Source organism: Dothidotthia symphoricarpi, assembly GCF_010015815.1.
Source record: "Dothidotthia symphoricarpi CBS 119687 unplaced genomic scaffold P153scaffold_22, whole genome shotgun sequence".
NCBI classification, from domain to species: Eukaryota; Fungi; Ascomycota; class Dothideomycetes; order Pleosporales; family Dothidotthiaceae; genus Dothidotthia; species Dothidotthia symphoricarpi.
The window spans coordinates 695,787-714,732 of NW_022985029.1; the positions used below are offsets into that span (position 1 = coordinate 695,787).

At 51.6% G+C, this 18,946-nt stretch overlaps 6 protein-coding genes across 6 annotated transcripts; 4 read left to right on the top strand and 2 right to left on the bottom strand.

Moving 5' to 3' along the window:
* Window positions 1-894: 894 nt before the first annotated feature.
* P153DRAFT_326334 (uncharacterized protein) lies at window positions 895-4,391 on the bottom strand. The gene is made up of 2 exons (XM_033665292.1): window positions 4,268-4,391; window positions 895-4,218 (listed from the first exon to the last, which is right to left on the bottom strand). Exon 2 carries the CDS (start codon window positions 4,178-4,180, stop codon window positions 1,322-1,324), a length of 2,859 nt encoding a protein of 952 aa, XP_033519239.1. The 5' UTR covers window positions 4,181-4,218; window positions 4,268-4,391; the 3' UTR covers window positions 895-1,321.
* Window positions 4,392-4,529: 138 nt separating this feature from the next.
* Window positions 4,530-6,486, top strand: P153DRAFT_350171 (phosphoglycerate mutase-like protein). Its single transcript, XM_033666276.1, has 6 exons — window positions 4,530-4,703; window positions 4,773-4,785; window positions 4,839-4,873; window positions 4,924-4,939; window positions 4,989-5,105; window positions 5,160-6,486. The coding sequence occupies exons 1-6, from the start codon at window positions 4,614-4,616 to the stop codon at window positions 6,392-6,394; spliced, it is 1,506 nt and encodes a 501-aa protein (XP_033519240.1). The 5' UTR covers window positions 4,530-4,613; the 3' UTR covers window positions 6,395-6,486.
* Window positions 6,487-6,502: 16 nt separating this feature from the next.
* Window positions 6,503-10,996, bottom strand: P153DRAFT_326337 (uncharacterized protein). The gene is made up of 2 exons (XM_033665293.1): window positions 10,649-10,996; window positions 6,503-10,588 (listed from the first exon to the last, which is right to left on the bottom strand). Exons 1-2 carry the CDS (start codon window positions 10,784-10,786, stop codon window positions 6,938-6,940), a joined length of 3,789 nt encoding a protein of 1,262 aa, XP_033519241.1. The 5' UTR covers window positions 10,787-10,996; the 3' UTR covers window positions 6,503-6,937.
* Window positions 10,997-11,123: 127 nt separating this feature from the next.
* Window positions 11,124-13,064, top strand: P153DRAFT_400921 (uncharacterized protein). The gene is made up of 2 exons (XM_033671863.1): window positions 11,124-12,496; window positions 12,547-13,064. Exons 1-2 carry the CDS (start codon window positions 11,495-11,497, stop codon window positions 12,631-12,633), a joined length of 1,089 nt encoding a protein of 362 aa, XP_033519242.1. The 5' UTR covers window positions 11,124-11,494; the 3' UTR covers window positions 12,634-13,064.
* A 173-nt stretch (window positions 13,065-13,237) lies between these two features.
* P153DRAFT_426372 (glycoside hydrolase family 12 protein) lies at window positions 13,238-14,098 on the top strand (the record flags this gene model as incomplete). Its single annotated transcript, XM_033672597.1, has 1 exon — window positions 13,238-14,098. Exon 1 carries the CDS (start codon window positions 13,358-13,360, stop codon window positions 14,096-14,098), a length of 741 nt encoding a protein of 246 aa, XP_033519243.1. The 5' UTR covers window positions 13,238-13,357.
* A 3,515-nt stretch (window positions 14,099-17,613) lies between these two features.
* On the top strand, window positions 17,614-18,882 carry P153DRAFT_361016 (uncharacterized protein; the record flags this gene model as incomplete). The annotated part of the gene is made up of 1 exon (XM_033666954.1): window positions 17,614-18,882. The coding sequence occupies one exon, from the start codon at window positions 17,614-17,616 to the stop codon at window positions 18,880-18,882; it is 1,269 nt and encodes a 422-aa protein (XP_033519244.1).
* Window positions 18,883-18,946: the final 64 nt, after the last annotated feature.

Genomic DNA, 18,946 nt, shown 5'->3' on the forward strand with positions numbered 1-18,946 from the left:
GTCAAAGTAGATTTCACAGCGCGAGTGATTGATGTTGATCAACTGAGTGAATAGCAAACCCCCCAACCGCCCAAACAACCACATGATATATGTACACAGCTCCTCTCCCTCCGCGCCTCCCCCGCACCTCAATCACACACGGCCCTCGCCGACAAAAACGCATCCTCCAAGCCGTCAATTTTGCGTGAGCCCACCGTACCAAGACCCCGTGAACGTGCGAATTCGGCCCCGTCGTATGAGAATATTAAAACACTGCCCTGCGATTGGGCGGCTGAAAATGCGCAAGAGTGGTTTTGGTAATGTCTTGGAGTATATCGTGTGATGCGCTGCGCGCCTTGAGGGCTGGAATGGTGCTGGTGGCGAGATGGGGGCGTGTGGGGTGATGTGGAAGGATGTCGTACGATGGATTGTCGGCTCTTCGCTTGCGATGGACTGGTTGCCTGGTTTTTTCTTGGGATCGAGAAGACTGTTTTTGGATTTTGGAGATGAGGAGATGTTTTTTATCGGTTAGGCGTTCTTTATCTGGGAGGTCTGCGTCTCTAGGTTCTTTGTGGTGGACGTTCGGCTTTTCTTGATCTGACTGGTTTGTATCAACACGATGAATTGCGCCGAGAAGTGATAGAATCAGGAATAGGTGTCCACTGGTTTTCGTTTACATTAGTATACGCGTCTGATTTTGGGTCCAATTGGCCTGCTATAGAGATCTAAAGTTTGTATCTCAGAGCCAAACCTCCCCGTCGTCCACACACTTTCCTCCGTCTGAAGCCACTCGAGGCTCGAAATCATACCCAAGCGCTCTGAGTTCCTTGTTCTTACACATAACACAAACACAAGCTTTGATCAACACGAACTATCAGAAGGAACGATGCAATGGCAGACAATTGCTTTGGCGACACATCTTCAGTGATCGGCTCTTCGTCTATTCTCAGACTAATTCACTCGCAAACTAGACTTCTTAGAACTACAGTCAATCATACCTTCAAACAACACTTCGATCATTCGACGGCGAGAGTGTCATACACCTGTCGTTCTGCTAACCTTTCAAACTCCATCTTCCAGGTTACAGCAATGTATCATGTGGCGCTTGTCTCCCTTATCCTCAGACTCGTCCAGGCACACCACTCCATCATTACTGCACCCAACAAGCTCTTGCAGCAAACTGACCAAGACAACTGAGCATCTTGTAGATTTTTGTTGCGAACATGGGGTTTGTTGGATTGTTGTGTTTTGGCTGACACATTGATTTGGTCTAGTGTAGCACCGTGTTGCGTCGATAACGAAAGTCTCGTTAGTCTAGCTGTTCAACGTACAACAAAGTTGATCAACCGCGCTGTGGTTGTGACTCGGGCTCATCCGTCAAAAAACCATAAACTTCCTCTTCCTTTTCCCCCGCTGCCACATTGTCAGGCTCGCGTTCCACATTCCCAGATTCGCGCCCAACCTCATGCAAAACATCCTGCTCTCTCGCCTCGGCGAACTCCTGCTGTATGTCCACCTTTTGATTTCTGATAGAATCCCCCATCCGCTCCTCCTCCAATTCCAACCCCAACCCCTTCACGATACCAAAGAATTGTCGCTCTGCTCTTGTGCTTCCCGTGATTCCCCCCTGCGCCACGCCCTGCCCTCGCTCCACGTCCCTGACCACCAATCTCGCGGATTCCATATCACCTGCTTGCACCAGCGCCCTGACGGCCGCCGTGATAGCCTGCCAGCCAGGTTGCTTGCGATGCTTAGACATGCGCGTCAACACGCTCATCATTTTACCCACCTCGCCGAACTCTGCGTACCCCTCGATTGTGCGATCGAAAAGATATCTGTCACTCGGCATGCGGTGGCTTGTGAAGATTTGGTTGACGAGAGAGTCCACGGAAGAGATTAGGGGCGGGGAATGCTGGAAGTAGTAGGTTATGAGAGACGTGTAAACGTGTGCGCTTATGGCGATCTTTCGCGCTTCCATCGTGTCGATTATGGCACGGACTGCGGTGTAATTCGAGTACTGTTTCAGTAAGCGGTCGATAGCTGTGGCATAGACAAAGCCGTTAAGCTTCAGGCCGCTGGATTCAAGCTCATTCAGAAGACCGAGAATACGTTCTGTTTGCTGGGATTCGGACAGGCCGTCATAGGCGTTCCTGTCGAAGCCGGCGGTGATGAGCATAGTGTAGGTGGCAACGTCGCCGTCGATGCCTGCTTTATCCATTTGCCCGAGGACTCTGTAGGCGGTTTTGAAGTCTCCGGCACGGAGGTAAAGCTGCATGAGGCCATTGTATGTGCGGGCATCAGGCTTGATTTCGAAGTTGCTGGCCCAACGAAGAAGCTTTTGGACGTGTTCGATACGCGTCACAAGTCTCATACCTCCTCGATCGGGTAAAGGTAGCTGGACGAGAGCCGAGATGGCACCATTGACAACCTCAACGGAGGGCTTTGTGCAGTTGTTGACCGCCTTGGCGGATGCTGGAAGGTTCTGAACGGCTTTGCTTCTCTTTGAATGTGTCTGAGGAGTCTTGATGACCGCCTCGGCTGACAACCACTTGTTGCCCATATCATCGAGTGTCTTCATTGCCACGTTGAGTTGGCGTAGTGCCACCAAACCATGCACCCGAGTCGTCCAGGCGTAAGTATCAGGCTCGACCCCAGAGCTGAGCATGCGTGACCACATCGCGTTGAAGCCATCAAGATCTTTCGCCTTCTCGCAGCCTTCAAGAAGCGCCACCCATGTGGCCAGGTCAGGCTTGACGCCATGCGCGACCATATGATTCCACACTTGAACAGAGCGTTGTGCGCTCAGCAGGACCAAGTAGCCAGAAAGAAACGCATTATAGAGCCGTATTGGTATCTCAGGCTTTCCACTTTCTGTCACGTATCCTTTCTCAACCTGAGTCCAGAGACTATCTAGAGTTGCCGCAGAAGCTCGAGATTCGACCGCACGTTCTATTCTTTTTAAATGGAATTGTTCCAAGCTTGATTGTGGATCGCCATTGTTGCCCTCTTTTGGAGCGCCATGTGACCCGACATTGATCATGGCTCTCTGTGGGGCAAGGTTGATTTCTGCCATGATTTGTTTCTGCAATTCCTCAGAATATGATCCGAATTCTCTCGACGTCTGTGTGTGCTTGAAAACAGGGTTCACCTTGGAGCCCGCCAGGAGATGAGTTAGTAAGTTCATGAAGGGTGCGGCTTGTTCTTTCAGAGAGTCTGAGGCCTCGAGCGCTTCGGATAAGTTATACAGGTAGATGGCGCAGAAGCCCAACGTTGGGTTACCAATGTACTTAGGATGATACTCTTGTAGGCGAAGAGAGAAGTCTCTAGATTCATGCAATTCGTGGAAAGACTCGGAGGTCACCGATATTGGCCACTCAGTGCTGATGGTCTCCAGAGGATCGCTCTTCTGGCCTTTGCATTGGAAGAACAGTCGCCACACGGACAGCAGCTCGAACAGTAGGGAAGGCAGATCTCGCTGAAGCTCTGTGCTCAAGCCGTTAACCGCAATAGTGGCGTTATGTGTAAGGTAGGCCAGAGTCTGACGGGTCCAGTATTCGGGTCTGGCAATGCCCAACTGCTCGTACTTGAAGAGAACGGTGGTCGGGGTTACAGACGGCTCTGCGGTGCCAGTGCAGAAAGCCTTGTTGACAGTGCTGAGAAGGGTCAGGAAGAACCTGCCACTACGAAGCTCAGGAACATCGCTGAGAGACGGCTCCGTAAAGGCTTTGCAGTCGCTGGATGTATATGTTTTCTCGAACAAGCTCCAGGCCTCCCCCACATTTCCCTTTTTCAGTTGCTTTTCGATAGGCTTGATATAAGAAGTCCCCTGATCTCCCGCTTCCGTTGTATCCGACATGCGTTCGCTAGGGTCTCTTTTGATGAAAGATTGTTTGGCAGGCTGTTCGGTATTCTCAGAGGGCTCATCGATGTGTCTCGAATATCGACCAGTGCGCTGTGGGCTGTCGTTCCCTTGCAAGTGGGACGTGTACCGTATCCTCGGCTCATTCTGAGAGTGATCTGATGCGTTGTTCTGTTGAGTTTGGGGTTGCGCCGTGGTGTCTGCTGGTTCCGTGCCGTCTTGCGGCTGCTGGTTGCGCAGCGAGATGAACGTGGCTCGCGGTTGCCATTGGAGGTTTCGTGTGGGGGCAACGCGTCGTGCAAGTCGAACTCTGCACTGACGGCAAACGTACGAGCTTAGCATAGCGATCGATTGGCCTCGTGAGGTGTGGAGTGTGAAATCTGCATGACTGGTAAGCTCCCAATTTCGATTTGCGAAGACAACGCCTACTATTCGGAGACGCAACAGCGTAGCATTGCAAGCTACAGTCAAGTCTGCTTTGCCAGCCACTACTACAGTTGAACTATAACTACTGCGTAGCAATCAGTGCATGCTTCAATTCAAGCCTCACGCATGCGTGTTTTTGGCAAGTTCACGCATCGCATTGTCCAATAAGCGGCATGCGGAAGATGACGTAGCCACGTGACAACGTTCTCTTGGCGCTGTTTGTTTGCAAAGTTGTGACTCTCGTTTCATCTCCATTTATCTTCGCATATCATAAATCTGGTGAACTTTTGGATTTTCTTGTGTTTGTTGCCATCTATTGAACTATTTTTTGTTTCTCCTGTGAGACATAATGACAACATTCATTCCGAGAAATTCGTATTCAGAGCAGGAGCTCGAGACTCTATTCCCCAAGGAGCTTGAGCTACAACTAGTACAGATTGTGAGACGACCATTGTGCCTTCGACAGAGTTGCTGAGAAATCAATTCCACGTACTAACTGTGTCTACAGCTTCTACGCCACGGTTAGATACCCTGTTTCCAGCCACCGTTACACAACATTAACGTCTCCTTCCAGGCGAGCGAACACCCGTGTCACCTCGATTCCAAAATGTAAGGTTCCTCAGTCGACTTGATGTAAACAGCAATTAATCGTAGTGTAGGCCGGACTCAAACCATGTAAGAGTTAGCATACGATGTTGACGACTAGTTTCTTACACAAACCAAGATTGGCCGTACTGCAATGCTGCACGACAACTCGCAAGTGTCATAATGACTACCAAGGATCTCGACACACTCAAATACAATCGCAAATTAGAGACGTTCGGCACAGACGACGCCGCCGGTACGACGCATCACAACCTCTACCAACAATTCGTTGCCTGCTAACAATTTTCAGTATTGGCCACAGGCCCTGGTGGAGAGTACGACGCGATATGCCAGCCCGGGGAGCTCACCGACAAAGGTCGTCACACAACTCTCACTCTCGGTCTGCGCCTACGCCATCTCTACGTCGACCAGCTCCAGTTCATGCCCAAGATCCTTTCCGATGGCGACACGGTTTACCTTCGCGCCACACCCATGCCCAGAGCACTGGAATCCGTCCAACAGGCTTTCTATGGATTCTACCCACCATCTGCCCGGACCGAGAACTTCCCTGCCCCAACCATCATCACGCGGACACCTGCAGATGAGACGCTGTTCCCCAATGATGCAAACTGCAGACGCTTCTCCCAGCTCAGTCGCGCTTTTGCGCAACGTGCTGCTGACAACTGGAACGACACGGAGGACATGCAGTATCTGTCCAAGTTGTATTCGAAGTGGATGCCCGGTGAGGCTAAAGTGGCCGTGGACTCCCACCCCAGAATCTCAGGCATAATGGACACCATCAACGCGACTGATGCCCATGGTCCCGCGACAAAACTGCCCAAGGAATTTTACGACCCCAAGGCGCGCGCCATCATCGATAAGATCGCTGTAGAAGAGTGGTTCAAGGGCTACGCCGACTCCAGCGAGTACCGCATGCTCGGCGTCGGAGCACTAATGGGCGACATCACAGCACGCATGACCGCATCCGTCCACCGCAACGGCAAGCTGCTACCAGGCCGCAGCGACGAGGCAGACATCAAGCTCGCCCTCTCAGGCTGCCACGACACGACGCTCGCAGCAGCGCTAACCTCCCTCGGTGCCTTCGGAGAGGAAAAATGGCCCCCATTCACAAGCCACATCGCCTTCGAGCTCTTCCGCAAGCGCGGCGCCCCAACGCTAAGCAAAACTATACCCGCAGCCCAGCCCAAGAGCCAGAGCTGGTGGTCCTCTCTGTTCGGCAGCGCCAAGGCCGGCATCGCCCCGTCTGAGCCCGTGGCGAGGAAGCCGATCGCTGAACTCACCGAGGCGCAGAGGGATGAATTGAAGGAGTACTACGTCCGTGTGCGATACAATGACAAGATCATGCAGGTCCCTGCTTGTAAATCAGACGGCAAGCATTTGCAGGGCGATACCACGTTCTGCACGCTCGATGCGTTCAAATCTGTCGTGGATCAATACACGCCGAAGAGCTGGAAAGCCGCTTGCGGTTCAAATTTGGATGCTTCGGCCTTCCCTGTGAAGCCTGAGCCTGCTGGTCTGGAGTAAGGTGGGTGAAACGCATAGAGTATTTGCAGGGAGCAAGGCACAAAATCGTGGGATAGTAGTATCATCACATTCATAGAATATAACTGCAGGATCTGGTAGATATAGACAGGAGTAATTGAATTTATTCTGCTTTTATTTCACGCTCTATTCTGAGCCTTTCCTGTCCAAAGGGTGATTACTCTTTGTACGTCAGTACATCAAAGCCAGGGCTTCACACAAAGAAGTGTGTATAATCTAGAGTGAACGCTTCCGATGCCCTCCAATTCTCAATAAGACCCACCATCAGAAGCAGATGACACTGTAGTCCGTTTCATACCCAGGTTACGCAGCTGGGCGTAAGTAAGCCTGCCAACATAACAACCAGTCGAAAACCCCGCAACCCAGTAACGCAAGTCAAAGCAACCTTACCCAGTGTCATCAATTTCATAAAGAGGCCTGACTCTGCAACCTCAATCCCTCAAACGACGTAACGGCACCGTCGAGCTCTACAGCAGAAAAGATCAGCAAAAACGCATCACAGCAACGCAAACCAAGGCCAATCCACTAACTCGCAGAGTCATCTTGAGCAACGCGATCTTCACGCCGCACCTTCCCCGTGAACCTTCCCGTACCACCAGGCATAAGCCCGTCGAACTCCACCGCCCTTGCCTCCTCCGCATCATCCCAGCCAGTCCGTAGACTCCAAGCCGCGTTCAGCGTTGCGAGTTCCGTGAGATCAACCTCCTGTACGATGTCGCCGAGATGCGTCCACTTAGCAGTAAGCATCGCGGGGATAAGAGCGCTATGACGCTTCACGAAGAATGGATTACGGGTAACAGCCCCCAACGCGGTTGGGAACTCGATGGCGGACTGATCGAAGACTGCGTAGGGCAGTTTGGCGTAGCCGCAGGAGATGAATTCAATGGATTCGAGCGCGGTGCTGCGCTCCGAGTCGGCTTGCGAGTGGCTGGAGTTGAAGTCGGAAAGATTGGTGCCGGGAGAAATGATATCAATGACGTTTAACCAAGACCCTTCACGGGGCTGCGTTCGAAGAAGAGTCTGCGAGGCAGCAGGAGCCTGTGCGGGAGCCTGTGCGGGAGCTGCTTGAGCCGGAGGGGCTTGGATGTTATTCGCAAGTATGGGTAGAGGTTGTCCTGCGGCGAGAACTTGTTGCTGCATGTTGGAGACCTGCGTGGCCAAAGCAGCAACCTGGTTAACATTGACAAATGGCTGGGCTACTTGGTTTTGTGGACCTTGGTTCTGGCCCAGAGGTTGAAGTTGAGGTTGAGCTTGGGGCTGAACTTGTTGCAGGATCTGGAGCTGGATCTGGTTCTGAATCTGAACGACTTGCTGTTGCAACTGGTTCTGGAGGGCTGTGATCTGCTGTTGCTGCTGAATACCACCAGCGTTTGCTTGCAACTGCTGCAATTGTATGATGAGCGATTGAATGTAAACTTGTAGGAACTGCTGATGGTTCGGCAGATTTTGCGGCTGTACGTGGGCCTGTACTTGGGCTAAGGCTTGGACACCGCCGTTGTTGTTGAACACGTTCCAAAGTCCAGCCATGGGAACGTTGAGAGCCGCCCCAGCTTGACCGGCGTGATTTGCGTTGCCGTTGGCTCGCAGCATGGCGGTAAGAGATACCGAGTTCAAAACCAAATGCTTCAGACTATGCACGTCATGGATCTTGACAAACTGCAGTAGGGACGATGGTGTGATCCAACAATTCTTGAGAGTGAGCTGTGTCACATGCGGAAAGTGGAGAAGAGACGTGCGCAGTTTGTTTGGATCTTGCTCTGTGGCCATGTCCGATGCCGAAATTGAAGTTTGATCTGCATGAGAGTCCACTTCTATCAAAGGAGCAGGCAGTAACAACTTGTTTCTTGCGTGCAAGCCTTCAGCATGCTCTCCGCCACTTACCCAACCAATGGTCAGTTTGGTGATATTCGGACGACAAGCGACATGAGTCTTGAGCAGTTCGCAAAAGGAATCGATGCCCGAGCACGGATTAACCCCTGGTGTGTCTACGAAACCAGCCTCGTCTTTATGAACAGTTCGCCATCCAGGTATAACCATCAATGTGACATTACTGAGGCTCGGCAGAGTATCCCAGAAATCAGGACGATTTAGCATCAGGATATAGCGGTCGGAAAGACGCGATATGTTGAGTGTGTGTATCTGGTTGAAACTCGTTGGATTGTCGATTATGGAGAGCATGTATGAGGATAAGAAGGCTCGCTGAGCCCATTCAGTCTCTAGAAGCCACTCCTTTTGCGCTTTGGTAAGACTAGCCGGTATAATCGGGCTCAGAAGTTGGCCAGCGTCAGTTGGAGGTACAATCGATGAGAACAAAATGCCGGTGCTGGATGAAGATGGCGTTAGAACAAAACGGTCGAGGGCTTCTGGATCATCGAAGGAAACTGGGATTTGAATCTCCGTAGTGTCGTGAGGCGTCGCTTCGTGTATGAGATGGGGGTCCAAAAATGGCATGTCTGGCTGCTGCATAGCTAGTACGCTTGCGTCTTTGAGCTCACACAAAGGCCACGACCCATCCATTTTGTACAATGTAGCCAATCGAATATCTTTATCTGCACCCTGGTGGCACGCTTCCAGATGGTTCCAAAGCTCTCGTTGAGCTTGTGCTTGTCGATCTGGGACGTCTTTCGACGTACCGAAAACTTCTGGGGGTCGTTGCAGGATCCGTGCACGAATGGATCTGTCAGGGCCGTTGAGCCATCCGAGACCGCTGTCAATGGATAATGCAAGTTCTTTGACCTTGGAAAGCTCCTTGAAGGCTGTCTTCATGCGCGGAGTCTCATCAGCAGCAGACTCGAGCCCAGCGACAGCATCGAAACGTCGATAGTCTTCATAAGGCCAATCGTAGCTTCCCCAGAAGCTTGCCTTCTTCTCAGTAAGTGTTTTGTTGGGCGGCCGTGAGAGAGAGTCTTCGTTCACTTCGAAGCTCATCCCGTACTTCAGGATGTGTCTCCCGAACCCGCAAAACACATCCAAACCATGGCCGTCATACACCTCGTCCCCATTGGCGTTCTTCCATGAATATCCTGGTTTGTCGAGGCGAGCCCGCTTCTTGCCCTTCAGATCAAGCTTCTGTTCTGACCCGAGCATGCCATAAATCTCCGTGTTGAAGGGGACCACGACTGTCTTGAAGATGACTTGCGAGATGGACTGATTAAGTTCCTTGCTCACTAAGCGTAAGGATTTGATGTCATCACGATTCAAGTATTCTGCTATCAGTTCCATAAGCTCAACGGGCAATTCCCATTTAGGACGGCCAGCATGGGCATCTGGAAGGTCATCGTCTTTCTCATCCGCATGCATTGAGAGTTGCATCTTCTTCTTGAGATTCTTGGATGGACGTCGCTTGGACTTGGACTCTGTGGGCGCTGGGTAGTTCTTGTCGAGCAAAAAGTATTGTGCGGGTAACTTTGCCGAACTGCGGAAATTTGGCCATATATCATTTGCGTCCGGGTATGGAGTCGTGCCATGGTAGAGCATTGCAGCCACGGCACCTCGACCAATCAAGGTTTCGGGAATGTCCTTGCTGTCAGCGCTCTCGAATTTATCGCGTGAGCGTTTCATTGGGCCGGTCATGACGCGGTTTAGTGGCAGTGATGTGTCGTCTGACGAGTGGGCTACACCCACCCGCGCAAGGTCAAACTGGATGCCGTATTCCTCCCAGTCTTCGGGGGTGTAATCAAAACCAGGGCGCGGCCGTCGCGGTATTGGATCTGATCGACGTGCACCAGCAGCAGAAGTCCCGGGTGATGGCGGATAAACTGGCTGGCAGCTCTCTACGTATGTCTGTGCTTGCTCGTCGTCGTCAAGTGCTTCGTCCTCGGGAAGCCTTCTACCCAGTAGCTCGTCCTCCAACGCCAAAGAGAGGTCGTCTTCGAACGAGAACTGATACGACGGGTTCCTGTATGGGCGATAGCCTCCGCGCGGCCTTGGGCTGACTTGTGAGGGAGAGCCAACAGCCGAGTCGGGGCCCGCGTGCCAGTGAGCGCGAGCTGCAAGGCTCCTCCTCCGCGTGCGTCCGTGATGTGGCGTATCTAACGTCGGGACTGAGTTGGACGCCGGAAGTTGGACCCCGTGGTTGACGTAGTAGGGATGCACCACGCGCAGAGGAACGCTTGCTGGAGCAGTCGAGGCGTCAGATGGCGTGCGGCTGATACGACGTGCGCTAGGCTGCGGAAGCTGTGAAGAGAAGGTGAGCCCTTGCTGCACGAACACACGACTGTAGCCTGACGGACGTACCGATGTAGAAGCGTCTGCTGTCACTGGCTCATTGTCGCTTGTATCGCTCTCTGGCAACCGTTCCCGGTAGCTTCGCGACTTGCGACGGCGGGACGTTGATTGCTCTGGCGGCTGCTGCGCATCTAGTGTGTTGTCCATGATGCTAGATGGCTGTGGGATCTCTGGTGTGGTGAAGTGGAAAGGCTCTCAAGGTTTGGGCAAGCGGAGCGTTTGCGACAACCACAAGCAAGACGCTGGGGCGCGACTCTGGGCGTTTGTAGCTCTTGCTTTAAGTACTGCGGTGTACCGCGGTGTAGAAACCTTCAGCATCGGTGGTTGAGGTGAGCTGCAGCATGGACATGTCCTGACCAGTGACGAAAGTGGAGTGAGGCATCTTTGGAAGAGCCCCGCTTGAACCCACGGCATCTGCTGCGAACCTTCCCCAGATCTGCGGACGTGCGTCACAATTCGACGCCATCCAGGAACGCGTCCAGACCAATTATTTAGTGCTTCGCCTTGGTTCCGCGCTCTGCATTGCCTGCCGAGTAAGTACAGACTTTTGTTTATTGACGCGAGCTACAACCAATGTTTTCGCGTCGTGCTTATGTGTATCGTCCCTATCGCGATTGCCTTCCTATCCATCAGCTCTGCGCACGCAGCAACAACACAGGTTTCAGTGTACACTGAAGAGATCAATGTTTCTATAGATCAAAGCGGCACTCGAATGACTCAGATAGGTTGTGAACACAAGACAAATAGCCAACCTTACACTTGAGGAGCTGCAACATTCCATCTGTGGACGCCTGACGTCGATCAATAAGCACCCATGGTTCAGCGTGTCCCAGCCCATTAACCCCTCCAACCAACATGGCCGTTCCGCTCGCAGCACAAGGTGCATCGCCTCTAACAGCCATCCCGCGTGAACTGCGAGACGAGATACTCGGTTACCTTGCCCAGCCAAACTTCATCTTCACATCCAGTGCAAGTACAGACACGACCACTCTCTATCGCTCAAGGAAGACCCAAAAAGCCTTCATCGATACCCGCATCTACCTGCCTGCCCTACCCCCAGCAAACCTTCTAGCTGCAAGCAGGCAGCTACGCGAAGAATGCCTGGAACACCATGCCCATCTTCTCAACACACATCTACCCACAACAAGCTTGGGAGCACCAAGCGTGGAACGACCAAAGAGCAATACGCTTGCTGAAAGATTAGGTACCGAGTTTGACGAAGCGGCAGAGAGAGCGTGCGACACACCGAACGTGCTGCGCGTGACGCTGGATGTCCAGCGACAGCAGCGTGGCTCGACGGGGTATTATGTGCCATCTCGCGACGAACTTTCGCCTCAGTTCTTAGTGCTGCTACCGTTCATGAGTCGTGCAAAGAGGCTCAGACTTGTGGTTTGGCCTGGGTATGATTGGTGGAACGGGCCGTCGCAGAAGTCTTACCGGCTTGAGAGACGAAAGGAGGCTTCATCCAAACGTGTCACTACTGACCAGTTCGAGGAACATCAGCAGCAAAGTCAGCGGGAACAGAACGATACAGCAGGTCTTCCAAGCTCTAAGCCCGATGCAGTTTCCGTCGCGATTGCAAAGGTCCTGGACTGTTTACCCGTGGTTGAGGAACTGAGTATTGACGTTTTGATGGATGGGCGTAGCTTTGGAACATGGGACCTTCCAGATGTCAAATGGGAGAAAATTCAGTCTTGGCTGGATAGCCCTGTTGCTATCGGCGGACAACGAAAGCTGAAAAAAGTCACCAGGAAATTCTCTGGTGTATGGATAACACATAATCCGGAACCTTTCTACGAACAAGTCGAGACACTGGACAAGACATGGCATGTCAAAAGAAAGGGGGATATGCGCACAGTAAGTCGCATTGTCCAGCTTCCTTAGAAGAGGATTGCTAACATATCCAGCCTACGATGAGATCTCTAAGTGAGCCGGACCACCTTGAAATGCTGGGATTGCACACGGTTGACGAGTCTTTCGATCGAATTGACTAAAGTCTATCGCTTTGTATCATGGGAATTTAACGAGCGAATAATCAGCGTCTGTGATGCAAACCCAGTCTTCATTTACTTCTGAAACTCGGTCGTCTACAAAAAGAAGTGTAAGCTCCGGATATACGGGGCGTCAGTGCCTCTGACGCCAACGTTTATATTACCTTTTCAATCAAGCATCGGTCAGGTGCTCCACATTCCTAGTTTGGTGTGTGGGGTAATCACTTTATGAACTTCGGCCTTACAGCATTCAATTGACCTAACGCACTACGCGAAGACCTGTCATCGTGGTTGTTTTGACACAAAGGTACTGGACAGTGAAGATCGTGGCTTTGCACATCTATGCAGTAGATTTAGCACTGCATAAAACAATATATTCACTCGATTAAAAGCCACCAAACAACTCACAGCCATGCAGTGCGTTTCGAAACGTCCATACTATACACCAATCTCCGAATGCTCGAGTGTCTGCGTTGAACGGAGTGTCGCTTGATTCGATTAGACTCACTGACTCGTAAAAACATCCGTGATGGTAAGGGTCGACTAGCATCTTAATTTCTCCGGCCCCTCTTCTCATCTATCTATGATAAATCGTAGTCAAGCATTCGGGGTATATATATAATTCTTGTTTCCCTTCCAAATCTCATCATCCACAATCCAAACTCAACTTTCCATCCAACATCTCTACACTGTCATCCACAGCTACTACCTTCTTACTGTCATTACCATGAAGCTCGCTACCCTCTTCTCCCTTGCCAGCACGGCTTCCCTCGTCCTCGCTACACCCACTCCCACGGTTCAGAAGCGTGCCGACTACTGCGGCCAATGGGACTCCGCTGTCACCGGTGCTTACACCGTCTACAACAACCTCTGGGGCAGTGCCCAAGCCACTTCAGGCTCGCAATGCACCGGTGTTGACGGCCTCAGCGGCACAACACTGAAATGGCACACCAAGTGGTCATGGACAGGCGGTGCCGGCCACGTCAAGTCCTACGCCAACGTCGTGACCAAGATTTCCCAGAAGTCCCTCTCATCCATCAAGTCCCTCAAGTCGACATGGAAGTGGGGCCTGACGGGCACCTCGCTGGTCGCAAACGTCAGCTACGACCTCTTCACCGGTCCCCAGGCCACCGGCAACGCTGACAACGAGATCATGATCTGGGTTGCTGCCCTCGGCGGCGCTGGCCCCATCTCCTCCACCGGAAGCCCCATCGCTACCGTCACCCTTGCGGGAACCAGCTGGAAGCTCTACTACGGCCTCAACAGCTCCACCAAGGTGTGGAGCTTCGTCGCCAGCAGCCAGGTCACCAACTTCTCCGGCGATCTCATGGACTTCGTCAACTACCTGTCCACCAACCAGGGTCTCAGCAAGAGCCAGATCCTGCAGAGCGTCGGTGCCGGTACCGAGCCCTTCAGCGGATCCAACGCCGTGCTCACCACCACTGGATACACCATGGTCCAGGCTTAGATTGTTTCTCGTTGTATGGAAGTTATTGTAGGGGAGGTCTAGTGTCACAATGTATGATATAGATGGAGAGCTTAAAGAATGGAAATCGTTGAACAAAAAACTTTGCATTTACCTCGTTGCTGAACATTGCCAACTGTCTGTGGTGTATCCTCGCATTGACGTACACATTTCACCGCAACCCCCTACATCAGCGTCATGATAAACCTGAAACCCACTACTCGTGACCCCCTTCCCCTAGTTGAAACCAGCAGCTAAAAAATGTATAATACGGAGCAATATATGTATACGGGAATACACCGCCCACTAACCAGATACTCTCCGTTGACTGTTTTGCTAATCACTAGGTCTGACCGTATTCCCGGATGCTTATATTGCTGTAAGGCCGACCCGCTTCCTTTGTACAGGCCTGACGTCCATGACACGCGCGGGATGGACCGCCGTTGCTTGTTTTCCAGAACGGCAGTCTAGAACATCATCGGTGTTCTAGCGTCGCTTCAGACATCCATGGTTGAGGTTGTCATAGTACACGCCCTAAGATTTCACAGTGATATCAGTCTTCAAAACAAAGAGTTCGTCCGCCCCCTCCCTGTGCCTTCGCATCTTTCCACGCCGAGTCTCGCCAGGCGGTCAGCTAGTTCTTGCAGTCCCGACCCGTTGCGACCAGCAAAAAGCACACGTGCAGCGTTTCAAACCGAGCGAGGGCTTGTGCGAGCAATTCGCCGACGCTTGCAGAATAGCGGCACCGGTAACGGACGGGGGCGCGATTAGGATCTGGATCATGGAAGCTAAAGCACCTTCCACTTCGGTATTCCAGAAGGACCGAAACCACGTATTTTGGAAGGTCGGTGATTGTACTTGTGAAGATGGCGTGTTTGGGATCTGGTATGTGGTGTGGTGCTGTCGTCTTGGGTGGGTTAGCGTTGCCGATAAGGCTGTGGGAAATCTCCGAAGTGCATGGCCGGGCCTTTTTTGTGCTTGAATCGTAGATCGCGTCAGTGCGGAGGATTGCATGACGTCAGGGGTAGTGGGCAGTGTTTTATGCGGCTGTGTATCACGACATGCTCGACCGATTGTTTCCATTGTTTCTGGATAATTGACAATGCTCGTTCTCCTTTTCCGTCTTTGGCTGTTTTCGCCGTTAATACTTCATGAGTACTTCTGGAACTTTGGAGGCAAATTGATCTTACCACCTTCCTCCTTGCGAGGCAGACTGTCTAGGAGCGAACGGTGACAGGAAACATAAACAAAGGCTCAAAACAACGGTGAACGAGTACAAGAAGTACAATGACAAGGCTCGATGCCGTCCCGGTAGCTGAAATGATTGAAATTTCGTAATTCGCAAAATCCTCATTTCTTCAAAAGATTTCTGAACAAAGGTATTAAACACTGAGCCGAGTAGAAAGTTTGTTCAAAACTCGTCGCCTTTATACTTCGATATGACCAGGCAAATTACCTAAAGATTTACATTTACAACCTCCAACGCTGTGGCTCCTAGACAGCTTAAGCCATGGTCTCGATAATTTCATATCGACGATATCACCGGTACACACCTCCCATTGATAGTTGCGACGCTGGTAACTCTATCGGGGCTTGGTGAGCAGGTAGTTCATTGGAGTCATAATACTGCGCCGGCCTTCCATCTGTCTCATATATGGTCTGATCTGAATCCAGTTGGTGCTTCATAGGTACTTCTTCATACGTTATTGGAGAAGTCGATCGCTCATCATTGCGCTTCCTTCGCAGGAAAAACCAGGCTAGAAAGGCAAGTATCCCGATCGCAGCTACGCCTGCGACTGCGCCTCCTGCAATGGCACCAACTGAAGTCAAAGGTTTATCTAGGAATGGCGAACTTGTCGATATTGCGGTAGCGGATGTGGAGGCCGGCGAGGATGAAGTAGAAGGGGCAGAAGACGATGCAGAAGAAGACGACGTAGTCACAGCTTCTATACTGTATCGTCAGTAAGAAGTTCAAAGAGTGCCCGAAACACGACACCATACCTTGCCCCACGCTAACAGTAGGCAGGAATATGACCTCCTTCTCGACTACCGCTCCCGGCGAAGCGCAGCCATTCGTATTCTAACGATTATATCCCGGTAACTCAGGCTGGCAGCAAAAGTACCCTCCATTGTCGAACAAATCCCATGTCGCGTTTGCGCATTTTGGCTGCGGTATCAGCGCCTCTGTGCAATTCGATCCGGACGGACAGCAGGCGAGATTGTATTGTGAGGGACACTCATAGCCATTTGGACAGCAGCCACGGAATGGCACGCGTGTAGGCCCGCAGTCGGTCTCAAGGCCTGCAAGACAGGAACCGTTTCGACGGATGGCCCAACCTTGATCCGTTGACATTTTTTTGAAAAGAAGATGGGGACAAAGTAGGCAACCTTCAGCCTTGTAGGTAGATCTTTTTGAGAGAAACTACATATAGGGTTGCCTGGTGGAGATTACTAGCTAGACGCCTGGGACATCGTGACGGCTCAGCGGGAGGCCTGGAGATCTAGTTGTCAAACTAGAAGCTGAGCCTTCAAGCTTGTGGAACCAAACACAATGTGGTACTAATCAATAATCCCAAGACCGGACTGTTACCATAGTGTCTGGTGACACAACGCAACACCAATCAGATAACAAGATTTAGGCTGCTGAGCATTTGAGCAATATTTATAAGATGCTTCTTTTGCACCTGATTGGGATTGATCATGCTAACTTGGGCCTGATGTGGCGTTTTCCTACCATTTCTTACCATATGCCATATAATCCATGTCAATCTGTTTGTACCTTGCAGGGGAACAAAACCGACCACTCGTGGGATGATTTGCTTCGGTACTGCTGTACGGCACCAGACAGCCTTTTCTTCAACGTCCTTCGATACTAGTTTTGGAAGGCTATAAGAATGTTATGCGGCTTAAGAAAGGCTGATGTTGGAGGGGATGGAACTGATGCACAGCTTGATGATCTGCGAAAAGAAAGGCTGGGCTGAGAGTTCAAGCAACCGTAAAAGCTGACAAAGGAATAAGGAAATTATTGTGTATTGACTCGCTGCAGGTGTACTCTTACTATTAAAGAAGGCGGTAAACAAAGGAGAAGGTTGTAGAAGTAGAGAATGTGCGTTAGCGACTGGAGTTGAAACTGTCCTACTTCGGTTCGTACATATTGTCATTTGAGATTTTTGTTGGTGGTTATGTAGGCCGTGGAAATCGCAGACATGCAAGTTGCTACCGTGCCGACAGTTAACAATCCACTCTGTGAACACTCTGAAACTTCACGCAGAGCCATTTGACTTGCTGAGAGATTGTGTGAAGAGTTGAAGTGTCGGTAGTCGCAGTGACTGAAAAGGGGAAGGAGCGACACAGCCACAACCTCCGCATTGGCCACACACGATCGTACTTGCATCTGGGACACTCTTCGATTCCTCCCATCATCCACCAACCCAGCGAGTCACGATTCAATAGTTTCACTATGTTCTGGCCATATCCATGAAGAAACACGCTTTGACAAACCACAAAATCATATAACCATGTCGGACGACAGCGACCCATTAGTCATTGCCTCAAGTGGCGATCTCATCCTCGATGTGGCCCACGAGGAGAACAGCCAACGTTTCTCATATCGCGTGGACTCGAAGATACTCCAGCAGAACTCGCGCTACTTTGAGAACTTGCTTAGTGAACGGTTCAGCGAGGGACAGCGGCTGTCGGCAGCACTGGAAGCATTGAAGTTGGGCGGACATTCTGACATCACAGATGCGCCTGCAGAGGTGCTCCCCCACGTAACCATTATCCACGTCGGGAGGATCGCAATCTCGAAAGCCTCCTCAATACAACCCCTCATCGCGGACTTCCTCCGCGCGATCCATGGCCTCGACCTCCCCGTAGCCTATCCACCCGTGGCCAACCTTGCCAATCTCGCCGTCGTAGCCGACCGCTTCGATGCGGTCGCGTGCCTCTCCAAGTACGTGCAGAGGAGGAAATACTTGAACCTGAACGATGCGAAGTCAAAGGGCAAGTCGAGTCCGGCTCTCACAGAGGAGAGGGTACGGCAGAAGCTCTTGATTGGGCTGCTGTTTGACCATCCTTCGTGGGTGACCAAGTACTCGAAGCACCTTATAATGCGCGATTCGGGACAATGGAGGCCCGGGGTCGAAGAGGATCACACCAAAGCTTTGTGGTGGGACATACCGAATGGGGTCGAGGACGAGATGATCCAGCGGCGCGAGTACATACTAGAGACCATCAATTCTCTACAGGCACACTTTCTCAAGCTATATACGTCAGGCGAACGGCAGTGCAAACTTGGCTACGACACGTCGCTGCAGTGCGACTCGTTCCAGCTTGGAGAGATGATTCGGTTCTTCACCAAGATTGACACGCTGCGTATGCAGGGCAAGATCTACGATAACACGGAGCCTACATACTATCTTGGCGATATCGACCGTCTGCTCATGTCCCTTCGGCAAAGCTCCAACTACCAAGTCGACAGCAATCATTCGCATTGCGGCTTGCGATCACGTTTTTTGCCTCTCGTCGACCAAATACAGAATCAGCTCAGCCTCGATACTGGAAGTCTGGACATTGGCATTTGTGCGGACTGTTGGACCCACCACCGACCAGAGTATGCCTGGTATATGGCGAAGCGACCGGTCCTGTGGACTAGTCGAACGCTAGGGAACGGCTGTCTGCGAAAAGGCCACCAGCGGACGCCGAGCAGCTGCCTGAGTAAGCACCTTGCAGTGAGGGATTTGTTCATGGCTGTAGAGAAGAATTGGACAGCCAGGGACATCTATTGAGACGCGTTTAGGTAGACACAGTTTTGACGGCAACTTGTGTGCCTCAGTCTTCACGGTTGTACCG

Coding starts and splice junctions, on each gene's coding strand:
- P153DRAFT_326334 (XM_033665292.1), bottom strand. CDS start 4,180: ATGCTAAGCTCGTACGTTTGCCGTCAGTGCAGAGTTCGACTTGCACGA.
- P153DRAFT_350171 (XM_033666276.1), top strand. CDS start 4,614: ATGACAACATTCATTCCGAGAAATTCGTATTCAGAGCAGGAGCTCGAG. Junction 5,106..5,159: donor CGGCACAGACGACGCCGCCG/GTACGACGCATC, acceptor AACAATTTTCAG/TATTGGCCACAGGCCCTGGT.
- P153DRAFT_326337 (XM_033665293.1), bottom strand. CDS start 10,786: ATGGACAACACACTAGATGCGCAGCAGCCGCCAGAGCAATCAACGTCC. Junction 10,589..10,648: donor CAGCAGACGCTTCTACATCG/GTACGTCCGTCA, acceptor TTCTCTTCACAG/CTTCCGCAGCCTAGCGCACG.
- P153DRAFT_400921 (XM_033671863.1), top strand. CDS start 11,495: ATGGCCGTTCCGCTCGCAGCACAAGGTGCATCGCCTCTAACAGCCATC. Junction 12,497..12,546: donor GAAAGGGGGATATGCGCACA/GTAAGTCGCATT, acceptor TAACATATCCAG/CCTACGATGAGATCTCTAAG.